We start from the raw sequence: 27,033 nt of genomic DNA on the forward strand, positions 1-27,033 counted from the left end.
CTGTCAGGAAATATCAGTCTTTAGCTTTAGCAATATGTTGACCCCCTTTAAGATAAGACTTTCTTTTCCAATCATCCCATGCCTTTCTTCATTTGACACTACATATTAAGCATGCTGTAAATCCTGACTAGGTATTTAAACACCTTTAAAAAAAAACTCGTCTTTTTACTAGAAGGATAAAACCAACTTCACTTTCACAAGATTTTAAACTCTTAAATGTTTAACAGTAATTATGAAGCATTCGTGGCAGGTTCTCTAGTTAAACTGAATTTAAATTCCGTTACTCTGGGAGAATGCAGAGAACAGCACAAATGAAACCGATGTAACTTTGTTGTGATGTTTCCAGTAGGTTTCAGCACAGAGGCAATAAGAAACTCGAGTTAAAAATAGATAGAGGGGTTTGGCAAGATGTTAAAGGCTTTCCTCCTAGAGGAATCAGAAATTAGTTGCTGCAGCAGTTGCTGCCATTGCATACAATTACAGACAGCACTGTGCGTAGGTTTGGATGTCTCTGTTCTGCGTTTTCTCTTCTTCTGACTCACAAATCTGCCCTCTCCGCTAGAATTTACTGTCACAGAGGTTGAGAATCGGGATCACACTGAGATTACACAACACTGGGTTTGATTCTATTCCAATCCCACATAAGGATGATTTATACTCATATGTAGGAGGATTTTTTTTTAAGAATTCAGTAGCCTGCATTATTCCTGGATCTAATTAAATCAGAATGTGTTGGCTCCTTCCAGCGTATAGTTCTGGACATTTACAGCTTTAGGCACATCTTTGCAATTCCACTTCTACTAGTATGGTACATTTTATTAAGATTAACTGTTTGCAAAATCAACATTACTTCTCACCATCATCTATGCTAATATATTGTGAGAACCATATTACTTATTAATTACTCTGAAGCCGTGGCAGTAACGAGTGACACCGAATGAGCCAAGTCCACTCTGCCACAGCCCGACGCAGTGTGACAGGGAATGGCATGTACGAGAGAGCTAGGACTGGTGTAAGAAGAAGAAGAAGGAAAAATCCTATAAAATATTTATGTGACAGCAGTCATATTGGTTCGGCCAGTGAAGCCTCCCTTAATTTAAAGGGATTAGATTGAAAATGTCTTAAAGTGTCCTGCCACTATTTAAATATGTATGAATGAAAGGTTAAGGAAAGGTTGCCCTTCAACAGCCTGCATGTTGCATAAGAGTGTCTGAATACTTGGGTCATGGATTGCCTTTATTAGTTCAGATTCCCATGATTGTATTTTTATTTAATTGCATGTGTTTATATCATGACCTGTCTGTGGAAATGGGTCGCAAGATGGTGTCGCTGGAATACTCCGAATATCTCATCTCGTATATTTCGTAGCAGATGCACTTATCCAGGGCAACTTACAGTTCTTACAATATATCATATTGGTTACCTACAATTACCTGTTTATACAGCTGGGTTTCTCCTGGAGCTGTCTAGGTGAAGTACCTTCAAGGGTACAACAGCAGCGTCCGCCTCCTGGGATCGAACTCACGACCCCCTGCTCAGGAGTTCAGAGCCCTAACCTGCCCTAACATACCTCATTTAATCCAGCCCATTTCAGTTTTTGTTTTTGCTTTAAGCAACTGGGGTGTTATAGTTAGGTAATATCCCCAAAATCCCATACCATGTGTATCCTATAGATAATTAAATAATAATACAAAAAATCACTGCAGCGAATGAGCACATTTTCAATTACTCCTATCAGCTACACCTCATCCTGGGGAGAATTCTGTTGAAATGCAATTAATTTATATGAAATTCCTGTTTCTTTTCTCATTTATGTTAAATTAGCCCCCTGAATCTCTATGTTCAGGGCAAGTTCATTATTTTTTTTTCCTGTCCTTAAAAAAGGGAACACATTTCCTGTACAGCAAGAATAATATTCAGATCTGCATTGAGAGACAATACACTGAGATTTCATATGGCTACAGTGTGTTGCATCTTACATTTCCTGTAAGCCAAATAACCTTTCATGGATTTTCAGTCATAATAATGCATATATGCTGTTTGGGACAAAGTGAAATTCACCCTTGTATTTCATGTATTTGTCAAACAACACAATTTAAGGATTTTAAAATGCTGTAATTATGGTTTGAAGTTATTAAACGCCTTGAAATGGGAACTATTTAATGACACATTGTCAACATAATCCCCTGCCACATGAAGTTAAAGGTGCAAGGTTATAATATAGTATAAATTACTTTTTCAATGGAATCTGTTTTATTTCGAATTTGAGTATTTCCGCAGATTTTATATCTTGCAATATACAGGGTCTAACAGAGGGCTCGTGGTATTTATGTTTTGAACAGAGAATTCCCTATATAGATCATTCAGTCACGGATGGATGCATTGATGGTTATTATATTGTAATCATCTCACTCCAGTCAGAAGGCCTTTTTCCCCCAATTGTGATTCTGATAATGTTTTGTTTTCCAGAGAATAAAAACAGAAATGTGTGGATGTATAAGTTTAAAATAAGTCAAAGCTAAAGTAATATCTGTTGTAAGAAAAAAGAAAGTGTCAGTGCAGTGCAGATATTTAAAATGACTAGCTGAAGAGCTAGTACCAACCATCACAGTACTCTACACCAGTACAATTTAGGTTTAGGTTCAGCACAGATAGAGATTCACCTCACTACACTGAGTTATTATGTTATGGAGCTTACAATATGGCTCACAGTGATTATGTGTTAAAAAAGAGCAAAGAATAAACACATTGTCAACATGTTTTAACGTATATCTGTGTACCTGTAGATTTGTCTTAAGACACTCCAGACGTCCCAGGTATTAAACTGACATTAAAATCATATATTCAGTAATAATGGGAGGAGAGAGCCACCTGGGTCCTCCGCCTCGATACCATCTGTATGCTATAGTTATTCTTTAAACTTTTAAGAACCAGATTGTACCTCATTTATATTCATTCTCGGAACGTTCCAATTCATTTCTTTAATAATTCAAGCCACACTCTGATTAACACGGTGTAATGTATTTTATTGCCTTTAACCTTTTCCATCGCAGACAAATAGAAAGGTACTTCCACTGCATGACTACCTTAAAACGAGAAATGTCCGTTCTTGTGGTACATTGTTATTATACGTGGTAGTATCTGTAGTGGGATTTATTATTCTCAAAAGAACGGCACAACCTTCATATTTGAGAAGCTTTTTTCTTCCATATTTTGGGAATCTTAGTTTCTCCTACAGATGTTTAGTAGTCTAAATGTATATGCCATTTGCCTATACATACATAGAAATACTATCTGAATAAATTAACATTATAAACCTGAAAAAATATGCTATAACAATTTGAGTGCAAATCAGACATTTGAAGCATTTATTTGAAGAGCTCATAACAAATAATTGAATGTACTGATGCATTAAAATGACATACGTTTACTTTGTTGATTTCCCATTGCCTTTGTTTAATTTTTTTTAACGGTAATTATGTATTGAACGTTGTGCGATTGATTACAGAGAGAAGGTTGCATGCAGAGAACATTACAAAAATCTCATAAAATTACACTAAAAAAGATTGTATACATCAAAAAGATTTATACACTTTTTGTAATCATTATTATTGACTTTAATCTTGGTTAAGTGCTGTAATAAACTATATGACTAGTATTTCTTTCTGAAATCTTCTTACTGAACACAGCTTTTTCCAAATGATGATAATTTAACTTGCTAAGCCATATAAGTATGGTTCTGAAGTCAAAGAGACCTGGTTTTAAAAGTTTTAGTTTTCATTTTAAACATGAATTTTAACAATGCTATTAGGGACCTTTTCTGTGATATACTGTAGACTTATGAAGTAATTCCATGTTTATTAAGTCATATTCTGAAGAGAACCTTACAAAAAGTAATTTCTATGTAAATGTAAAATAAAGATCACGTAACTCCGTGGATGTTAATACGGATTTGGAGAGCTGTATACATAACAAAAAGGATGCATTAGTCTTAATTTTAATGTATTTCTTAAATATATTCTGTGTCCAGCTCTTCAGCTCCCATCGCTTTGAAGCTTTTAAGTATTATTTGGTAAATGTTCGAGGATTGTTACAAAGATGTATTGCATTCCCAGATTCCACTTAATGAGTATTTGAGTGCAATGCAGAGATGAGGCAACGAGTATAACAAAGCACCTTTTCCTTAATTCTTTTGACAAAAAGGAGTAATTTAGTTTAACATACCCATTTTGTATATTATGTTTCATATTAATTCAAAGAAAGACCTACATAAAAATGTAAACCTTGTCAAGGACTTAGATCTTCTGGAAAAACAACTTAATTTAAAGGTCATGTTAGGTATTCTTAGCATTAAAAGCATTTGAACAGGTGAGTTCATGTCATCCTTTAAATGTTATACTCTGTATCCTATATGAACCTGTACATTTCTTTGTATGTTGATTGTGTATTCTTCAGCAGTTTTAAATCTATTTGAGTTAAAGTGTCTGTCTTGCTTGAATTAATTAATTAATTAAATTAGTTTGTATTTGTTTTTCAGTTTTAAAGATCATATACAGTGAGGGAAAAAAGTATTTGATCCCCTGCTGATTTTGTACGTTTGCCCACTGACAAAGAAATGATCAGTCTATAATTTAAATGGTAGGTGTATTTTAACAGTGAGAGACAAAAAAATCCAGAAAAACGCATTTCAAAACAGTTATAAATTGATTTGCATGATAATGAGGGAAATAAGTATTTGAACCCTTCGACTTAGTACTTGGTGGCAAAACCCTTGTTGGCAATCACAGAGGTCAGATGTTTCTTGTAGTTGGCCACCAGGTTTGCACACATCTCAGGAAGGATTTTGTCCCACTCCTCTTTGCAGATCCTCTCCAAGTCATTAAGGTTTCGAGGCTGACGTTTGGCAACTCGAACCTTCAGCTCCCTCCACAGATTTTCTACGGGATTAAGGTCTGGAGACTGGCTAGGCCACTCCAGGACCTTAATGTGCTTCTTCTTGAGCCACTCCTTTGTTGCCTTGGCTGTGTGTTTTGGGTCATTGTCATGCTGGAATACCCATCCACGACCCATTTTCAATGCCCTGTCTGAAGGAAGGAGGTTCTCACCCAAGATTTGACGGTACATGGCCCCGTCCATCGTCCCTTTGATTCGGTGCAGTTGTCCTGTCCCCTTAGCAGAAAAACACCCCCAAAGCATAATGTTTCCACCTCCATGTTTGACAGTGGGGATGGTGTTCTTGGGGTCATTCCTCCTCCTCCAAGCACGGCGAGTTGAGTTGATGCCAAAGAGCTCGATTTTGGTCTCATCTGACCTCAACACTTTCACCCAGTTCTCCTCTGAATCATTCAGGTGTTCATCTGCAAACTTCAGACGGGCCTGTACATGTGCTTTCTTGAGCAGGGGGAACTTGTGGGCGCTGCAGGATTTCAGTCCTTCACGTCGTAGTGTGTTACAAATTGTTTTCTTGGTGACTATGGTCCCAGCTGCCTTGAGATCATTAACAAGATCCTCCCGTGTAGTTCTGGGCTGATTCTTCACCATTCTCATGATCATTGAAACTCCACGAGGTGAGATCTGGGAGTCAGAAATCTTGCTGATTGATAGGGCATCAAATTTCTTTGTCAGTGGGCAAACGTACAAAATCAGCAGGGGATCAAATACTTTTTTCCCTCACTGTATGCTGATATTGCCCAATTGATCCCCAAACTGAGCAGCTATTGATATCAACGACCTGGTTCTGTTGTCAGTGCCCATGTTGACTATGTTCAACAAGAGGTTAAGAGTAAAGGCTATTCCCTTAGTTTGTTTAACAGTTTTACCATTGTAAGTATTACTGATATAGCTCACTGATGTATACAAGTGACCTGCCTAGGAGACACGATTGTGTATGTGGTAAAAGTGTGAACTGTGGCGGCATGCTAAGTTTGGCCTGGAAATCATTGTAACGTCTACAACCGTATGTAAATATTGCCTCCTGGGAGTTACTCTTCATGTGCTGGAAGATACATTTTCGATGGGGTGTAGGATTCAATATATTTGTCATATATTTGCATATTTTGGCTGATTGTGGATGTGAAATTGGGCAGAAATGTTTTAAATGTTTTAAATGTGTATTTGAAACTATTGCTCCTTGCTAAGTTCATGAATAATTCCAAAACATGCACTAATGTAAATTGCTGTAATTCAGACACATTTGATAACTGCTTGAAATGGTTTGAATAAATGAGGAATAATAAGCATAGGATGTATTCATTGTTTTGATACAAAACTAAATAAGTCGCCTATACAAAACTCATTTGTATTAACACACATTATTGTTAGTTTGGTAAGGCATTACTAATGTATCATAAACTACTTTAACTGGTTTGAAATATGACCTAACAAATTGTTGATACTTTGTGAGATGTTAGTGTCTTTTACAGGCAACACAGATCATACAGCACAGCCTCTTTGATCAGAGTCTGAATTAATGCCAGGGGTTTTCTGTTCCACCCCTTGACAAAACAGTAGCCCTGCACTTTGAGATGCATTACAGTTTACACTCACAATCCTCCCAGAGGTGTTCAGTCAGTGGGTTGCTGTTGGGTGAGTAGACTGACCTGGGATGCTTGGGTAGTATAAGCACATTCTGGCAACTTGAGTAGATTGTGATACAGGAAAGTTGCAAGACCTTTTCTCTTATGCAGTGGTACCTATTCCCTCTGTCATCATCGGTGCCATCATCTTTCTAGGTGTGCTAATGATGAATGGGGATCAGCTTCGGGTTTATCTGCCATTTGGTCTCTCTGTTACAGCCTAGTAATATTGGTGGTGATGACGTGACATTTTACTTGAGCCTAATGTATTCAAACTCTGAAATAAACATCATGATAGCCTTTTCCTATTCCTCGGCTCCGAAACTACGTAGTAATAGTAAATCGATTCCCCCATAGTACATGACATACATTCTAATGTGGGAATCTGCCAGTGGATATTTAACCAATATCACCTAATTTTAAACACATTGACTGGCAACAGCATTATATATATAAATGTAACTTATTTGGGGCATTGATATAATAATACAAGAACATATATGAATATATTTAATATGGTGTAGTAGGGCCTTCGCTTTTTCTAATCTATATTAATGATCTGGACTCTGGGATAGTTAGCAAACTTGTCAAATTTGCAGATGATACTAAAATAGGTGGCTCGGCAGATACAATATCGGCAGCACATGGTGTTCAAAGGGACTTAAATAATATTCAGGTGTGGGCCGACACCTGGCAGATTAAATTCAATGTGCTAGGTATTACATGCAGGTAACAGAAATGTCCACTATAATTACACTATGGGAGGAACAGAACTAGATTAAGTAACGCATGAGAAAGATCTAGGAGTCTACATGGACTCCTCACTTTCTCCATCCAGACAGTGTGGGGAAGCAATAAAAAAGGCAAACAGGATGTTAGGGTATATTGTCAAAAGTGTAGAATTGAGAACAAGGGCAGTGATGTTCAGACTGTACAATGCACTAGTTAGAGCTCATCTGGATACTGTGGACAGTTCTGGGCTCCACACTTCCAGAAAGATATCGCTGCTCTAGAGGCAGTTCAGAGGAGAGCAACCAGACTTATTCCAGGTCTGAAGGGAATGTCCTACTGAGAGACTGAGGAACTGAACCTTTTCACCCTGGAACAGAGGAGACTACATGGGGACTTGATCCTCAAAATCATGAAGGGCATCGACCACATCAAACTAGAGGAGCTTTTCCAGATCAGCAGGGACACACGCACCCGGGGACACATATGGAAATTGGAAGTCAAGACAGAAAACAGGAGACACTTCTTCATACAGAGAGTCATCACAATCTGAACAAACTCCCCAGCGATGTGGCTGAAGCTGAAAATTTGGGAACATTTAAAAATAGACTGGATAGGATCCTAGGATCACTTAGTTATTAATGAACACCAAACGAGCACGATGGGTCCAATGGCCTCCTCTCGATTGAAAACTTTATGTTCTTATGTTCTTTCATATGTGTGTGATGTCTGATCTTTTCAGAAATCACAAGCAGCACCTGAACAACTAAGAAACTTGAAAGCTGGATTCATCCTTTTTTCTATCTGTATCAAGATTGTTCTGTTCAGTCCCCCCCCCCACCCCCTTCTAACTTTTAGACCAATCCATCTTTAGTTTTGAAGTATTATTAGACTTGTATATCCTCTGAGGGAAAACACTACATTTGAAAGCTGGAAGATAAGGTATTCTACAGAGGCTACTAGTTCCATTAAGATGGCGTCACCAGGGCCTTTGTTATCATTGATCCTGACGTTTTCAGCATGTAGTGGAACTCACTGATCCATGCCCATCTCATCTATCTTTCAGGATTTGAAGGTACTCACTGTGAAATTGACACCAATGAGTGCATCTCTGGCCCCTGTCAGAACCAGGGCCACTGTCTGGATGGGGTCAATCGTTACAGGTAAACACTGGTGGGCTACATGGTCCTGCATATTCATTGTTTTATGTTTGTTTGTTTTTTTATTTAAATCTTAAAAAATCTGTCAGGTATATAGGTATATAGATAATTCAAATTGGAAAAAACATAATCTCCCTAAGCACATCATTGGCTGTCATTAAAACCCATTGGATTGCTGTGTTTACTATGATTGATTTAATAAATCATCCCCGAGTCTTTTGCTTTTTTCAAGAACTCCAAATCACCCTGAACCCTCATTGGTCAAGTGGTAAATGCATCAATCACATGTACATATTATAATTTACGTTTACCTTACAGCACATATATTTGCTGGACATGCTGTACCTACAGTGTAACAGCAGTGACAATATTATTTTATTATTGTACTTGTTTTATTAGCTGCGAATGTAAGCCTGGATTCTCTGGTCCTCGCTGTGAGGAGGACATCAATGAATGTGCTTCAAGTCCATGCAAAAATGGAGGAACCTGCCAGGACCTTATCAATAGGTTTGTATTCATATATTGTATTTTATTATGTAAATGAGGACCAAAACCTCTATTATTATTATTCAGACAAATATTGTAGTAGTAGTATTTAATATACAAGCTGTTCTAATAAATACAAAATAGTAGTACTAGGTTTCTGGGATGAAAAAGGCCCATCCTAGATTCAAATACCTTTAGTTTCACTTTACTGTATTTCCCTCCTTTGTGGTTAACATGAGCCTCTGGGCTTCTCTATTAAGCTGGACAGATGGGCCGATAAGTCCCTAAGGGTAATTTTAGTCCTAAATGATTTGTCTCCAGTTTGTCTTCTGTCATGAATCAGCAACTGCACACTCTCTCATGAAGAGCTCCCCAGATCCTGCAGGCCGGGGAGTTCATGTCAGGCGTGTTCAGAGCCAGTCATCAGCTGAAACTAAAGTAGGCAAGTCCTCCGTGATGGCATGCGAATGAGCCGAGCTCGATAATCAGAAGATGTATTTTTCAGTGTATGTGGTGAAAGCAGGAGCATATTATCCTATCCGGTCCAATTAAATCTGACACAAGGTTCATAAAGCAAATATTTATCACTGCTATCACTTTTTTCCACACCTGCCCACACCTTTCACCCTCACTCGACTCATAAGGGTGTATTTGTATCACCCACTTCAAGGGGCTGTGAAAACTCGACTTACTTACGCTGAGCCAAACAGGTAGGGTGATAATTTGATAAACACAGGACACCAATGTGTAAACCTCCTTTAATGTAAATTTGATATTGTTATACTTTTAAAAGCCTCTCATTGCAACTTAAAGTCCTTCCACCTCTATCTGTGATGTGCTTGTTTGTCAGATTGTAATTTTTAATGACATGTATCCTACTTTCAACATTTAATGTTTTCTTATCACTTGACAACCATTACCTTTAGAAATGGAATTATACATGACGAACAACGAATCCACCACTGAGTTTGTGTTTTCCTCTTGGCGGGTAGGCCTGATTTTTCAATCTCACCCCTAGTCTTTTGGTTTTAATCCCACCTGCGCTTCTCTCTGCAGGTTCCGTTGCCGTTGCGTACCGGGCTACTTCGGATCCCTCTGCGAGTTGGATGTAAACGAGTGTGAGGGATCACCGTGTCTTCACGAAGCCAGCTGCGTCAACCAGCCCGGAGGCTTCCAGTGCGTTTGTCTCCCTGGATTCACAGGTACACCCTCTTCCCAGAATGTGAAAATCAATGAGCTGTACTCCAGCTATTGCTTGTCATGTTTGCTGCAAGACTGTCATGATCGCTGCAGGGCCGTGGTATTTCTTTGCAAAGAACACAAGCAGCCGTCTGAGGTATAGGACGAAAATCAATGATTGTGCAAGTGGCTCTTTGATCAAATCCATGCTAAATACCTTAAGTCTTTATTTACATTCTCTTTGATTTATGACCTCCCTCAGTATTTGAGGAGTCAGTTAACAGACTGCAAAAAGACACTACCTTCTTTCTTAATTCTTTGTGTTTTTCTTTTTTTTAAACGAAGGAAGCATTAGGCGACATATGGTAATACCCTGAGCTAACAGTTGTCTTTTGTTGATTTTCTTTTAATTTGCTTTTTTTTAAATTTTGCTTTCAGCTTTTCTTCAACAGAGCGTTATTGAACTGGTTACGGTTAAGAATATCTAAACTTGATTCTCTGTCAAGCTGTGTGAAGATTAATTTTGGCTCTCGTCTCTACTGTATCATCAATTTATCCTTTTCCAGTTTCAGAAAGGGGAAATCTCTAAAGTATTGCCACTCTGGAGAGCAAAACCTGACATATGTGCCCCAATTCCCAGAGAAGCAGCTTTTTTTATTGGGCACATGCTCAGCATAGTACAAGTCATTACTTTTTCCCCTGCTCTAAGCTCTTCTGAGGAAAGAGTGTCCTCCAGGGAGAGCTGGACTAGAGGATATATTTTAGATTGGTTTAACCATCTTGAGCTCATAAGAAATATTAGGTCTACTAAGATATGTAACAGTGTCACTACTTTAAAAAAGGCAACCGAAAGAATGTTCTGTGAAGGTGATGTGGCTGTGGTGCAGAAACGATGTGAATGCGTTGGTTGTATTTGAGCTGATTTAATACATAATGATTTCCCATTTAAAAATGTAATTTTTCTATAGCATGATTCTGATATATCCCCCTCTGATCCTATTGAAAAGTTTAATTTCTCATGCCAGTTGATGCTATTATTGAATCCTGCTTTGCACTGCTTGTGGCACACGGCAGGAAGAGACTCTCTCCACTGAATATGAAACGTCTACATTCATTTAGCAAGAGAAAACTGATTGTGAGACGAAGGGATATTATTCTATAACTAGGGAGATGATAGTGTCTTATTTCCCTGTACTTGGCTTGGCTGTATAGTGCATACATAAATAAATCATAGATATTTATATACAAATATATGAATTTATAGTGCTTTAAGAACTTCTTTATAGATAATATATAATGTATATACTATACAGAGAATGGGCATTAAGTATGGAGAAATTAGTTATAATAGTATTGTAGTATTGTCAATTAATTCCTGTGCTGACATCTAGTTACTTTATATTTTTTGAACAATAACTTGTTTATGAATATATTATTTGTAAGTAGATTGTTTAAAATTATTTCATAGTGACATTTAAAAATAAATTATCATATTTTAAAGCATTTGAAGTGTTTTAGTACCAGCACTGGGTGTGCTGTTAATCTACTTTGAGATGCTTTGAGGGGAGTACTGTATAATACACACACACACACACACACACACACACACACATATATATATACACACACGTCAACATTTTAGTTTGTGATTAATTGTGTAATGGATACAGTGTTGTCTGACTTGAAAAGCAGAGCTATGTAAAGTATGTCCTAAATAAAACAGCATTTACACTTCTAAAAATATGGAAGCCCCACAAAATGCCTACAAAATAAACCTTATTATCATCATGAATACATCACACTGTTTTGTGGTCTGCACATAGATAAATAAGACAGTCAAAGACATGTAACTCACCAATTAAGTCTTACACTCATTTGAATCAATGATTTCATATTGTAAGAGCTATAATCAGAGCCGTAACACAAAACCAGGGATGACAGTGTCTTCCTAATCTGCAGCCCTTTTATATTCTGTATATCGTGCATGCTGCCCACACATGCATAAACAAAAGACAGCGGCTTCATCTTAAATTGAAATTTTACTTGACTTTATCTGATTTACATCCCTTTCATTTTAATAAACTGGAAATGCTTTCAGAAAAAAAAATGGGTCATGTTTCCTGCTTCAGATGACCTAAGAATTTCATTGACCTTAAAGAGTATCCTCCAAAATCATAACTTTCTGCAAGCAAGAGCATTAAAAATACTTTTTTTTTTTTTACCTTGACCAAGCAATTATTTATTCCCAGATCTCTCGTATACCAATGATATTAGACATACCAATACATTCTTAGAAGACTAATTTTGTCTAAATAAATAATTATAAGCAAGTACTCGGCACTCTGCAGTACTCCAATGACACAGATTTGTAAATATTGAATACTAACTGGGTGGTGAGTGGGACCTGGGATAGGAATGGTACAATGTGAAATTGTCCTCCTAAATACCATGCTGTCTACTATTGGGTCTTATGTAAAACTGTACATTAAATGAGTTTTATGGTCTTGCACAAAAGCTAACTTAGGAGGCTAAAGAAGGATTTCCTTAAAAGAGAAGTTGTTTTTGCAATTATTTTTTGTGACTAATTAAATGTATGCTGCTAATTTGCTTTTGGTCAATAAAGTAACGGTGCTTCATTGTGTTTGTATAGGATTACTGAAGCAGAGATAAATTCATTATCTTGATAGTACTTGGTCAATAATGGAAGAATAGTAGTGCCCTGTGAAAGTAAAAAACACACACAAAAAAAACGGTTTAATTACAAAATGTTAATTATGTGCAGCTTTCTTCTTTAGGGGTAAGAAAGGGAATTACTAGAGAGTGTGATTCTGAGAGATGTATTAGACGCTTTCTTAAGATGAAAATGAATATAGTTCATAATAAAGCAGGAATTACTGCACTGTGTCACTGCCAATTTAGCTTAAATTAATTGAAAAGAGCTCAGATATATTTCTAACAGAGAGCAGTGGATGTTTGAAATGTTGATGTCTATGCATGACCTTCAACGTTCCTTTGACTAAAGCCATTAATTGTTCCAATAAAGCATATGAATGATTTGTTTTGTCAGGCATAAATACCATTTATTGGCAACAATGTTCAAGAGTGATGAGCAAGGTTTTGCAAAGCCCAGGCCCAGTTCTTTATTAGTATGTTTAGAAGCAAGATAAAATACTTTCTTACTACAGTACTTTGCCGAGCTAGGAGGTTTATTCAGAGTAATGGCTATAATATCAGGATACCCCCAGTGAGTTTCTGTATTTTTTTCACAGGGAGGCACTCTAATTAGAATGTATTATACAGCCAAACTCTAAGGCATTACGGTGTAGGTTTCATATCCTCATTACCTCTTGCAAAGTCAGCGCAGAATTGGGACAATTAAATTACTATGACATAAACAGTTAAGATAATTGTGTAGCAAAACATCACAGGAGGACACGCAATCTACAAAGACAGGAATGAATAGCAAAACCGCTTTCAATTAAGATATTTTTGCATTAGTTTTATGGCAATTATGAGGGAAAATATGCAAGACGGTGGGACATGAATGATAATAACCATTTATTTTTAGTGAAGAAAAGGAAACAAAATACATCCAACGAACAACACAACTTTGTTCTGAGAAAATGATTTTGGCCTTGCTAACACAAACAATTAAACCAATTTGCTATTAATTTAGATATTTTCAATTGTCTGTATTAAGTAAGACATGCATTAACAACTGATGTAAAACATTTTAGCCGTGCATATATATATATATATATATATATATATATATATATACACTCACCTAAAGGGTTATTAGGAACACCTGTTCAGTTTCTCATTAATGCAATTATCTAACCAACCAATCACATGGCAGTTGCTTCAATGCATTTAGGGGTGTGGTCCTGGTCAAGACAATCTCCTGAACTCCAAACTGAATGTCTGAATGGGAAAGAAAGGTGATTTAAGCAATTTTGAGCGTGGCATGGTTGTTGGTGCCAGACGGGCCGGTCTGAGTATTTCACAATCTGCTCAGTTACTGGGATTTTCACGCACAACCATTTCTAGGGTTTTCAAAGAATGGTGTGAAAAGGGAAAAACATCCAGTATGCGGCAGTCCTGTGGGCGAAAATGCCTTGTTGATGCTAGAGGTCAGAGGAGAATGGGCCGACTGATTCAAGCTGATAGAAGAGCAACTTTGACTGAAATAACCACTCGTTACAACCGAGGTATGCAGCAAAGCATTTGTGAAGCCACAACACGCACAACCTTGAGGCAGATGGGCTACAACAGCAGAAGACCCCACCGGGTACCACTCATCTCCACTACAAATAGGAAAAAGAGGCTACAATTTGCACAAGCTCACCAAAATTGGACAGTTGAAGACTGGAAAAATGTTGCCTGGTCTGATGATTCTCGATTTCTGTTGAGACATTCAGATGGTAGAGTCAGAATTTGGCGTAAACAGAATGAGAACATGGATCCATCATGCCTTGTTACCACTGTGCAGGCTGGTGGTGGTGGTGTAATGGTGTGGGGGATGTTTTCTTGGCACACTTTAGGCCCCTTAGTGCCAATTGGGCATCGTTTAAATGCCACGGCCTACCTGAGCATTGTTTCTGACCATGTCCATCCCTTTATGACCACCATGTACCCATCCTCTGATGGCTACTTCCAGCAGGATAATGCACCATGTCACAAAGGTCGAATCATTTCAAATTGGTTTCTTGAACATGACAATGAGTTCACTGTACTAAACTGGCCCCCACAGTCACCAGATCTCAACCCAATAGAGCATCTTTGGGATGTGGTGGAATGGGAGCTTCGTGCCCTGGATGTGCATCCCACAAATCTCCATCAATTGCAAGATGCTATCCTATCAATATGGGCCAACATTTCTAAAGAATGCTTTCAGCACCTTGTTGAATCAATGCCACGTAGAATTAAGGCAGTTCTGAAGGCGAAAGGGGGTCAAACACAGTATTAGTATGGTGTTCCTAATAATCCTTTAGGTGAATGTATATATATATATATATATATATATATATATTTTTTTTAACGTAGTATTCATTCTGCTCATAAAATTGAAATTGACGCTATTACCATTGTAATGTGTCTGGATTAGGTCCTTAATTGCCCTGCCAAATGTCTGTCTTGGTCTGTTTGCCCAATTAGGTAGTATCTTGAGTAATATAAATAAGTCAATTAACATGCACATGTAACGCATTTAAAATATATATTCTACTATTCTATAGTTCCCGTTTTTTCGCAGAGATTTATTAGCAAAGTCTAAAACAGCCAGGGGATCTATATTTAATTGTTTAAAACTAATATTGTTAGAGATTGCATGGCTGATTTGTAATATATACATTATGAACATTATTTGCACAATATCATATATTTTTATTAGCAAAAGCTACAGGCTAAGGCAAGAGATGGTTTAATCACAAAACCGTACTGTGTTAATGCAGGAGCAAGTGCTGGATGTATTACTAGAACCACTTACTAATTTTACATAATGCATTTATAACCACTACAACTGCCGCATGTTAGATTGTAGCTGTAGAGGGAAATAAATTAGCAACACACTCGCAGACTTTGTGAATCACTTCCATTCATCTACTGCTCCTTATATTGCTTGGATGATGTATTTTTTTTTCTGTGAGCATTTTTAGGATAAGTATAAAATTAGTCCCCTTTCTTCAAAAACTTGTTTGATTATATGAATGCAGATGTTAATATTTCACATTTTCAGTCAGTCAAGGGGAAACTGCAAGAAATCCTTAACACTTGTTAACTATAGAGTGAATATATCATTTGGATATATATGGTTCTGTTGGATTTCATTAGATTTTTTTTTTGTTCTGAAATTCATTACCTAATATTTCATACTATTGCATTATAGTTTTTTGGTGGTTGTGGTGTTTTTGTTCCCCAGCTTACGAGCACAAAAGAAGAATACAATTATTGTGAGACTTGTACAGGTTAGTCCATCCATCTTCCGAGACGTTCTCAGTTGCTTTGCATCCTAAATATAACGTCCTATTTCAAGGACAGTCATTGTTTCCTACATAAACCTAGAAGTAAAATAATCGACAACTTCTTAATTCAGTTCTTAAAATCTTAAAATCCAAGAAGCCGTGCTCAAAGAAAAAGTGTTGTTGTACATAATCTGCTTATATCAAATGGTATTAAATTACAGCAGAAACAGGATGTAAAACATTGTTCCAGAAACCTTACAAAATTACATTAAAAAAAGTTAATTTATTAAAATAGGCCTTTTATAGCTTGCATCTGAATGATTCCAATAAAATAATAGCAGCTTGTTACATAAATGAAGATGTCTAGGCTTTGATTAGACTGTCTGTCATTACTCTAAGAACAGTTAGCTTCAACCCAGGCACACAGTTCATTGCTTACTAGATGTGATGTAACTTTTTTACCTTTGACTATTTTCAGAGCTGAGCATATGAAACAATTGTCTCTAAATACCTAGCATGAGGCATAAAGCTGAGATGAGCTTTATATCAAAGTCAATCAGGGTAATTCGAGTCATTCTCTCCGTGACTTTCAGCTAGTGTGACATTTCTCTTCCTTCCCTTAACGCCTCACCTGTTTCCACACCGTTTGGTTCAGCGGTTACATTGTATTGAGTGTAAATGCCTTTAATTATTAATAAAGGGGAAGAGAAAGAAGGCAAAGAAAGCTTTCAAGCAGAATCCTAGAAACGACGGCAAAAAAATATATACACTCTTTGCTAATAATGAAGAAGAAAAATAAGACATGATGTGATTGACACGGAATGTTAGATATTACAAATAATGGTTATTAGCAGCAATAATTGAAAAATGCAAAGTGTTGTTTTTATATTTTTTAAATAGATATATATATATATATATATATATATATGTATATAATCATAAATTGGAATTAGGAAGGTGTGTATGTTCTATAGATGATTCCAGGAACGACTAAATCCTGGAAACGCTATTTTATACACTTCTTAACATCAGAAAGCTTCATATAATGTCATTTGATACAGTTTCAAACATTATTTGACGTCCAATTTGATTTCAAGTTCAATTCCATCCTGCTAACCTCAAATATAACTATTGAAAATTTACCTCGAGTGTATGCCTGAGTGTACTTTCACTCTTATTCAGTATGTACACTGAGTTTCTTCTCTCCAGGACTGAAGGAACAAGCCATTCAAGCCTTTCCTTACCTATTTATTGTCTCTAGAGCTAAATGGAGAAAAGAACTCTATTGATTTTTAAATACACACACAAATTAGTAGCATCAGAACCCAGGCTGCTGCTCGAACTGAAATTAAAACGGAGAAAAAAATAAAAACAAATGAACAGAAAGGAAGACATTACACTTCAAAACAATGTAAACAAGATAGAGTGTGATATAATTGGGAGGAATTTAAAGTGGGGCACGTTAAGGAAGGAAGAGGGAACTGTGTGGGTGTAGAGAAGGACAAAGCATTAATGCTGCTTCTGCATATTGAGAAATCAATAGCACTGCTGCTCATGATTTCCATTACTTAACACCATTGTCTTCTGCTCAGTTTCTGCTCTCCAAAGCTCAGCCTGTTACTGTTCTACACCTACACTTTCACTGCTTTCATCTGTCCCATTGAAATCCTTCCCACATCTGTTCCCTCAAACACACAGAAGAATAGTGTTGTTCTTTTCTCCTATTTAGATGCTACTTTACACGATTATAAAAAGGAGTTAAGAACAGAAGATGCTTATTTCTAGGTTGATTTGAAGTGATTTATTCAAATTCATATGTATGTGTTTGTGTATGTGTACATATATTATTCTTTTCAAATGGTTGTCTAATTTAATCCTTTACTTTTTAATGTTAAGCATTTCTTTATAATGAAGATATACACTCACCTAAAGGATTATTAGGAACACCATACTAATACTGTGTTTGACCCCCTTTCGCCTTCAGAACTGCCTTAATTCTACGTGGCATTGATTCAACAAGGTGCTGAAAGCATTCTTTAGAAATGTTGGCCCATATTGATAGGATAGCATCTTGCAGTAGATGGAGATTTGTGGGATGCACATCCAGGGCACGAAGCTCCCGTTCCACCACATCCCAAAGATGCTCTATTGGGTTGAGATCTGGTGACTGTGGGGGCCAGTTTAGTACAGTGAACTCATTGTCATGTTCAAGAAACCAATTTCAAATGATTCGACCTTTGTGACATGGTGCATTATCCTGCTGGAAGTAGCCATCAGAGGATGGGTACATGGTGGTCATAAAGGGATGGACATGGTCAGAAACAATGCTCAGGTAGGCCGTGGCATTTAAACGATGCCCAATTGGCACTAAGGGGCCTAAATTGTGCCAAGAAAACATCCCCCACACCATTACACCACCACCACCACCAGCCTGCACAGTGGTAACAAGGCATGATGGATCCATGTTCTCATTCTGTTTACGCCAAATTCTGACTCTACCATCTGAATGTCTCAACAGAAATCGAGACTCATCAGACCAGGCAACATTTTTCCAGTCTTCAACTGTCCAATTTTGGTGAGCTTGTGCAAATTGTAGCCTCTTTCTCCTATTTGTAGTGGAGATGAGTGGTACCCGGTGGGGTCTTCTGCTGTTGTAGCCCATCCGCCTCAAGGTTGTACGTGTTGTGGCTTCACAAATGCTTTGCTGCATACCTCGGTTGTAACGAGTGGTTATTTCAGTCAAAGTTGCTCTTCTATCAGCTTGAATCAGTCGGCCCATTCTCCTCTGACCTCTAGCATCAACAAGGCATTTTGGCCCACAGGACTGCCGCATACTGGATGTTTTTCCCTTTTCACACCATTCTTTGTAAACCCTAGAAATGGTTGTGCGTGAAAATCCCAGTAACTGAGCAGATTGTGAAATACTCAGACCGGCCCGTCTGGCACCAACAACCATGCCACGCTCAAAATTGCTTAAATCACCTTTCTTTCCCATTCAGACATTCAGTTTGGAGTTCAGCAGATTGTCTTGACCAGGACCACACCCCTAAATGCATTGAAGCAACTGCCATGTGATTGGTTGGTTAGATAATTGCATTAATGAGAAATTGAACAGGTGTTCCTAATAATCCTTTAGGTGAGTGTATACTGAACAAAACAACATGTTAAGCGTTGGTCCCATGTTTCATGAGCTGAAATGAATGATCTCAGAAATTTTCCATACACGCACAATGCTTTTCTCTCATTTTGTGCATGCATTTGTTTCTATGCCTGTTAGCATTTCTCCTTTGCCAAGATAATCCATCCACCTGCCAGGTGTGGCATATCAAGAAGTGATTAAACAGCATGATCATTACACAGGTGCACCTTGTGCTGGGGACAAGGGCCACTCGAAAATGTGCAGTTTTATCACACAACACAATGCAACCGAAGTTTTGAGGGAGTGTGCGATTGGCATGCTGACTGCAGGGATGTCCACCAGCGCTGTTGCCAGAGAATTGAATGTTCATTTCTCTACCATAAGCTGCCGCCAATGTCGTTTGAGAGCATTTGGCTCTGGGTGATGCTCGGTCCTCACCAGGGTCTTGACCTGACTGCAGCTCTGGTGGACATTCCTGTAGTCAGCATGCCAATCGCACAATCCCTCAAAACCTGAGACTTGAACTCCATACATTAGCGCCTAATGAATGTATTTAAATTGACCGATTTCCTTATATGAACTGTAACACAGTCAAATCTTTGCAATTGTTGCACGTTACTGCATTTTTGTTCAATGTATATTCATTTCAAAGCCTGACCAGTACACCAGATGGGGATATAGAGGGTTATGTGAGGTCATATAGAGTATCTACACAATCAGCTTTTTTGTAATATGGAGTAATGGTTTGCAACCATATTTCTTGTCCTTGATATTTACAGTTTATGGCTTCCCCTCTGCTTCTTGCTGTGTGTTTTAATGTGGCTTTATTTAATTATTTTTAAGTGTTTATTTCATTCTTTTTTTTAAGGGACGTGGTGTGAACTCAATTTAAATGAGTGTGGCTCTGACCCGTGCCTAAACGGCGGAAGATGTATTGATGGTGTCAATAGTTATCAGTGTTTATGTGCCAGCGGCTTTATGGGGTCAGCTTGTGAAACAAACATTGATGAATGTTCATCAAGTCCTTGTCTTCACGGGAGGTAGGGTAGACTTTGTACTCAATATAACATAAAGTGCTTCATATCGCAGGAAGCTTTGATGAAATCATTTTAATTATGCTTCTCACCAGTGCAGTTAAGGATGACAGATGCTGCATGTTTAAAGTAATGTAATATATTGATAGATTATCCAACATCTCTCAATTATGTTCATTAGCATAAGGTAGTTTTCAATAAATGAGGACTAATTAATCTTTAATATAGTTAACTGTGGATACTAAGTTGTTAAAAAAGCAGCAGGGAACATATTAAAACTAGCCAAACAACAAGGAAAAAAAGGATTATGTTTTAATGTGGTTTACCATATCAAACACTTTATCTAATTATGTTGTATGACTTTAAAGTGTTTAAATTTGATGTCCCCCCTTACTTTTCAGTTGTAATGATGGAATTGATGGATACATGTGTCAGTGCGATTCAGGCTGGACCAGTGAAAGATGCGAGACCAATATTAATGTAAGTATTCTTAACATTTCTTATTGAAAGGGAAAGCACCAGCGAATTTGGGTCTCTGTGATTCTCAAGACCACTTGTGCCAAGCGGGCCCAGGCAGCCCCTAACACCACTGGTTCTGAGTCCAAGGGTGAAGAATCGAATCAAACGCAGCGCTGATTTTGAGCTGTGCATAATGTCACCAAAGCAAAGTTCAGAACAGATGGCAGAAACGCAGAGCCTCCCTGGCAGAATCTGTCTTTAGGCATCTCCTCGGGTCCAGGATTTAATTCCATGAACATTGTCTGTTATTCTGATTATTTGTTTGCCTTGATAAAACCCATCTGTTATACAAGTTCTATAACTACAGAATTACTAAAAATGGCATATAATCTACTCCCTTGGGTTGAAACCCAGGCAAGATTATACATCATGACCTTCTCAGGTTCAGGCCTCTGATTGGTTGAACATGCCCTGGCCCAGAACCTGTGGTGTACAGAACATCTGTTATGGAGAGGGAAAAAACTAAAAACTTTGCTAATGTAATATTTTAAAATGAAAAAGGGATTATAAAGAAATATAATAAAGAAAACATACCTTTCTGTAAACCCCTAGAAAAACCTGCACAGTTACAATATTTATTCTTGCCAATGTCAACTAAATCATGTTACTAATTGTTTGTGTGTATTTATAGTTTTACAATATACTTTCAAATTAAATTTTTTGGCATATTGTAAACAAAAACAAAACTGAAGGAGGCTTTTTTTCATACTGACATACATCAAGTACACTTTTAACGTCAGCTTACAGTGTAGGTAAGGTATGTAAGAAGGAGGGGTTTTTATATATTTAAGACTTCAGTGGGAACTCAAGCTGTAGAGATTTGCAGAGCATAATCGCTTCTTCATGACATCTACTTTTGACATATCCTTTCACATACATCAAAACCTGTCTTCACAAGAAGGGCTTAGAGGGTATTAGCATAGCCACTTTACAATCATCTATCCTTTTACTGTAACTTCGAGATGTCATTTAAAATGTGTCTGACCTTTCAATCCCTGCTTTAACTAATATGAAATAACCCACTGTAAAAGCTTTAATGTTTCTGCCCAGTAAAAGGCAGATGAAATTTCTGTGTAGCAAAGCCACTATCCAATATTTATTATTTATTGCTTGAAAATTATTATTATTATTATTGATGATTTATAGTTTGTGGGACATAGTCACTGCCAAAGTGATAGGTGTATATAAAAATTGCTTTAAACATTTCCGACCATGAAAGTATATGCAAAATATATGCTTTCACTGCCATGAGTTTTCCCATGATGCTTCAACGCGGTAAGCATCATCCCCAGTAAACTTCTGTTGGGATTGGGTTTCTACTGAGTTAACTAAATTGTGTGTATATTGTATGGCCCTAGTTGGAAAGTTTTCTGGATATTTTTAGGTGTTAGGCCAATGAATAACTATACCTGCATTAAGTGAAGATTTGCATGTAAGCTTGTGACAAATTAGTGAACGTATGAGTAATTTGCATTTACAAACTGCTATACAAATATAACGTTTTGCTACACAAATTAGATTTGAGTCTCTGAATTGCTGTACAAATTAAATAAACAATTTCATCCTTGAAACAAAACTCAACACTGCATATAAGCTGCAGGAAAATTACACAAAAGATATTTTGATATTCGTATTATGCTACTTTATCTGTCTCTAAAAGTGAGAATAACTTGGAACCCAATTAGTTCCACTAGTTCATTAGTCTGAGTTTCATTCTCACATTTAATTGCTTTTTTGGCCCTTTATATACTGGATGTGAAGTCTATAGTTTAAAGGCTTTGATAATGTATTTAACTGATTAACTTTCTTGCCAAGATTTCTATTTCCTGGAAGAAAAAGAAAGTAATGTTCCAGGGGAGTGGAGATATAGATTCATGGTGGAAAGTGGACGTAGAAAGAAAGGCTATTAAATGCCGGCCCTGCCACTGTCAGGGTTTAGTGAATAGGTTTTGATTTATGTTTGAAACATTGATCACCCCATCTACGCTTTGCCTTTCAAAGACAATTTGTTTGAAATTAGCACCATGACCACTCCATATCTGTGGAATCAGAAGTGTTGTGACCCTCAGACTTTCCAGCTCCAGGTGACTGTGTTTCTCTCTAATAGAGGAGACAACAGTTTTGCTTCAGAGGTCATTCGTTAAAGTGTAAGAAAAATCTTCAGTTGGATAACACATTAATTTTGAACACATGAAAAGCGTGACTGCATCCAAACCACCTCTCAGTTGCAAGTGTAATTGTGTATTTCATAATTTAATTACAATTAAAATGTTCTTGTTCTTGCAAATGTAACTAAACTGACCCAGCTGTATAAAATTTAGTACATCATCTGAAAACTGCTAAACACAATGCACTAAATATCAGAATAACTTTGCCGAATGGCTTTAAAGCAGTATTGTTAAATTGATATTAGGAGTTGCTTAAATAAACATATATAATGTAGCAAACAATTAATGAAGAACTGTACACAGATCAGAGTTGAGTGTTGCAAATTAATTACACTTGAATTGAAGTATATAGTATGTTAAGTGCTTACAGTGTAATCTATGCAAGGGCACACTTTATCAAGCTTAGTGGTTCACATTTCCATTTTGGTTTTCACTGAGCTATTATTATTACCACGTTAAAGTATATATTTTTTCTAACTATGAGTATCCTAAGGGAAAGGTAACTGTCCTTGATAACTTCAAGGTAAAGGGAAAGCACTGCATTAAAGAGGTCCCAGGGACTAAACACATATGAAGGACTTGACTGGAAAATATAATATAAAAGTAACTGTTAGTTTATACAAATCAATTTAAAAAGTTTGTGTATGTTTCTGTATGTATAGATGTTATAGCTTGGTTATATATTAAAGTAAATATATGAATGTGTGTAGTTTTCTTACTTTTTATAGTAATATCAAGAGTATTATAATAATTATCATTATCTATTAGCCCAGAGCGAAGTATAGTTATAATTGTAAAGGATATCAATATAATGTTATATCTTATTAGAACTAGCACCTTTTGTAATATTTTAGTATTTTCGTTTACCATGCATTTGGATACAAAACATCACGATGTAATTAACAATACATTTATTTAAGGTTTGGAACTTTTACAGTGTTATCTATGTTCTCTTCTAAAATTTGTATGAAAACGCAACTAAAATATATCTATTTATAATTAAAATAAAATATAAACATAGAAAACTCCAACAGGAACATTAAATATCTTTTTGCCCTTGAGTGTGTCAGCTGGCCAGAACAAAATCAGTTTCTCACTATATCCTATAGAGTATTACATTGATTACTAGAAGTGTTTGAAATTGAATTAGGGAGTATGATTTTGGACCTCATGTGTTAGAGGTTCCTGTGAGGTGTTTTCGGTTCTATCAATTACATTGATTTTCCACAAGTTGAAGAAAAGTAACCGCAGTATTTCAAAATATAAAAATATCATATTAAAATGTGGGATACAAGACTCTCTGAACCCTAATTTATTGTTTGGCATGGTGTCTTTATCTTTCTGTCTTGATCATATTCTCACTTAACCAGGATATTGACACCTCACCATGAATGTGACATTGTAGTGGTAATTATTGCTGCTGTCTTTTAATTTGATGTTAAAGGAGGTCAGAAAATGTTGTCCCTGATATAAAGACAATTACTTTGGATTACAGTACGTCTTAGGATTGGATATCATTATTATTATTATTTTTGAACTGCTTGACTGTATAAAGTAAGTCTGTGTGTTGTTAACTGTAATCAATTTGCAATGCTAAATGTTAAATAACTTGTATTTACAGAAGTAGCATCATTTTGATAAATTGCTTTGTGAGGTGCCACACACACATGCCCAGGGGTGCAATTAAAGCATCTCCAGATATGCCTAGGCAGTATTTGCATTAATAATAAAATAAATATATATAAGCCCAAGTGTTCTAGAATCTGTGTTATATAATTCCTAATTGATTTAGACTGCAGCTACAACCGGACCCTAGAGAAGAAACATTTGCCTTGTAAAGCTTTCCTGCAACTTTCTGCGGGATGCATAATTCAATTAGTTGGTGTTTCGCCTGCTAATGAATCATTCTATAGAATATCCAGTTGAGTCTGGCTGTCGAAAAGCAATGCCTTTCCAGAATCACACATTTAGATCTAGAAGATTTAACATGTAATTTATCTGTAAAAATACAAGTAACCACGCAGGTTTCATGGTTGCTGTCTCAGAGGGGGTGGTGATGCTAAGCTTTTCCTGAAATCAAAGTAAATGCTTCCAAGAAAAAAGTGAGCTAATCAGACAAATGCTTTTACACATAATGGCATCAGGGAAATTAGATAAGGTGTAATAATTTGATTCCTATCTAGTTATCATCCCCATCAGTCTCCTCAAGCACCTATTTGAGATATAATTATATTTTATGAAATGGTGTCTTATACATGCTAAACTACTTTCTTACAGATAAATCGATAGATAACGTGTGTTTTTTTTGCATTGCATGGACAGGGATCACCTTCATTGATATGTTACTTCTGTTCATTTAGGAATGTGAATCGAATCCATGTCTTAATGAAGCATCGTGTGTTGATCTAATCAACAAATATGCATGTTTTTGCCTGGATGGGTACAATGGGAGGCATTGTGAAACAGACATTGATGTGTGTCAGGACATTTCAAGGAATTTCACCTTGTGCTTCAATGGAGGGACTTGTTTGGACGGACCAGGTTCAAACTTCACCTGCAGGTTAGTCAAAATTACGTTCAAGGTATGGATTTCTTTACATTACTTGAAACGTGATATATTTCCTGTTATGCTAATTATTTGGTAGACATAAGCTCTTATTTTCTTTGGGAGAAATATAAAGAATATTTTCATCTCATTCTCTCGTTTTATCTTTAAAAAATGTTCTCCATTTGTATTATTATTTTTTGTGTGTTTTTTATTTTAGTGCGTTTTGTGTGGCCTTTAAAAATTGACTGATGGAAACAGTAGAATCTAAAAAACTAAATATAATGTAGGATTCGTTCAGAACCAAGAGTTATCACAAACCCCACACTTAGCAAGGGGGTTAAATAGTCATATATATTTAGAATTTCTAATTGTCTGAAATTTTAAATCTGCTGAATGTTAATCCCTGACAAATGATTTATATCTCTTCTAATTTATTTCACTTTAGTCTCGTTAAAAGGTGAAAACCGAGTGACATTGACTGATTATATTTTAAATTAAGATAATGAAAACTTCAAAATTACAACATCCCTAGGATATAGACTATAGAGAGAGGTTTAGTCGTCTGATAAGGCTTAAGTACTGTAGTATTAACTAATTTACATGAAATATGACTTATGCAATGTAAGTTAGTGCCAAAATATATATTCGTAGACTGTAAAGTGATCTAATGTATGTAACACGATATAAGTCAAATGCCGAGTGAAAGAGAAAAGACAGCTTACTGATGGACCCCACAAGTGACTTGGTTCTGGGCAGACTGCTTGTTCGCCCAGACAGATGGGAGATGGTCCAGCAATATGCTTTATCTGACAGACAATGTAGGGGACTGGCATGACAGGTGGTGCCAAAAGCCTCTGTTAAGTCCAGGAGAACAAGGACATAGAGGGAGCCATTATCATCACACCATTAATAGCCTTAACCAGGACAGCTCCAGTGATGTGGTGCAGTCAGCAAGCAGACCAAAGGGGATTTCAACGGTTCAGTAACGTGTCATTGATCAACCTTTTCAAGGACTGTAAAGAGAAAAGCAAGATTACAGATGGGAAGATAACCAGATGGAACGCTGGGTCAGGTGTAGACTTTTTCAGCATGGGGGTTAACTGTTGTACTTCAGTAGACAGGGATCACCAAGTGAAGATAGCATTGCTTGTGGTAAAGGTCTGGAAAATACGCTTATTAATGTGAGCAATGCATTGAGAAAAGTCAGCTTAACACTGTCACATTAAGCCAGTAGGTCAAGGATAGAGATAGTAGGTGGTGGGGTCTTGGGTTTTGTTGTAGCTTGAGGACATTGTTGGATGTTCCTGGTGAGAAAATGAAGCAGAGCTGCAGGCAGGTCAGAAGTAGTTGCTGTGTTGGTGATGTCGATGGAGAGCACAAGAGCTGTGCTGTTTGAGGTAGACTGAGATAAATAGCAGAGAGCATGATTTTTAAAGTCCAGACCCTGCATTTGATTTATGTCAACACGGTAATAGCAATATGACACAATGCAGTACTTTGACCTGCCTAAAGTCACGCTGTCTGGATGAAAGC

General features: G+C 36.9%; 1 protein-coding gene across 1 annotated transcript in view; it reads left to right on the forward strand.

Moving 5' to 3' along the window:
- eys (eyes shut homolog) overlaps positions 1 to 27,033 on the forward strand; it is a 215,284-nt gene that overhangs the window by 76,951 nt on the left and 111,300 nt on the right. The window contains exons 20-25 of the mRNA XM_066696777.1: positions 8,371 to 8,467; positions 8,864 to 8,971; positions 10,007 to 10,152; positions 20,100 to 20,271; positions 20,667 to 20,745; positions 25,313 to 25,512. Of these exons, the coding sequence (XP_066552874.1) occupies positions 8,371 to 8,467; positions 8,864 to 8,971; positions 10,007 to 10,152; positions 20,100 to 20,271; positions 20,667 to 20,745; positions 25,313 to 25,512 (802 nt within the window). The remainder of the gene's footprint in view (positions 1 to 8,370; positions 8,468 to 8,863; positions 8,972 to 10,006; positions 10,153 to 20,099; positions 20,272 to 20,666; positions 20,746 to 25,312; positions 25,513 to 27,033) is intronic.

Source organism: Amia ocellicauda, chromosome 23 (genome assembly GCF_036373705.1).
Source record: "Amia ocellicauda isolate fAmiCal2 chromosome 23, fAmiCal2.hap1, whole genome shotgun sequence".
Taxonomy (NCBI): Eukaryota; Metazoa; Chordata; class Actinopteri; order Amiiformes; family Amiidae; genus Amia; species Amia ocellicauda.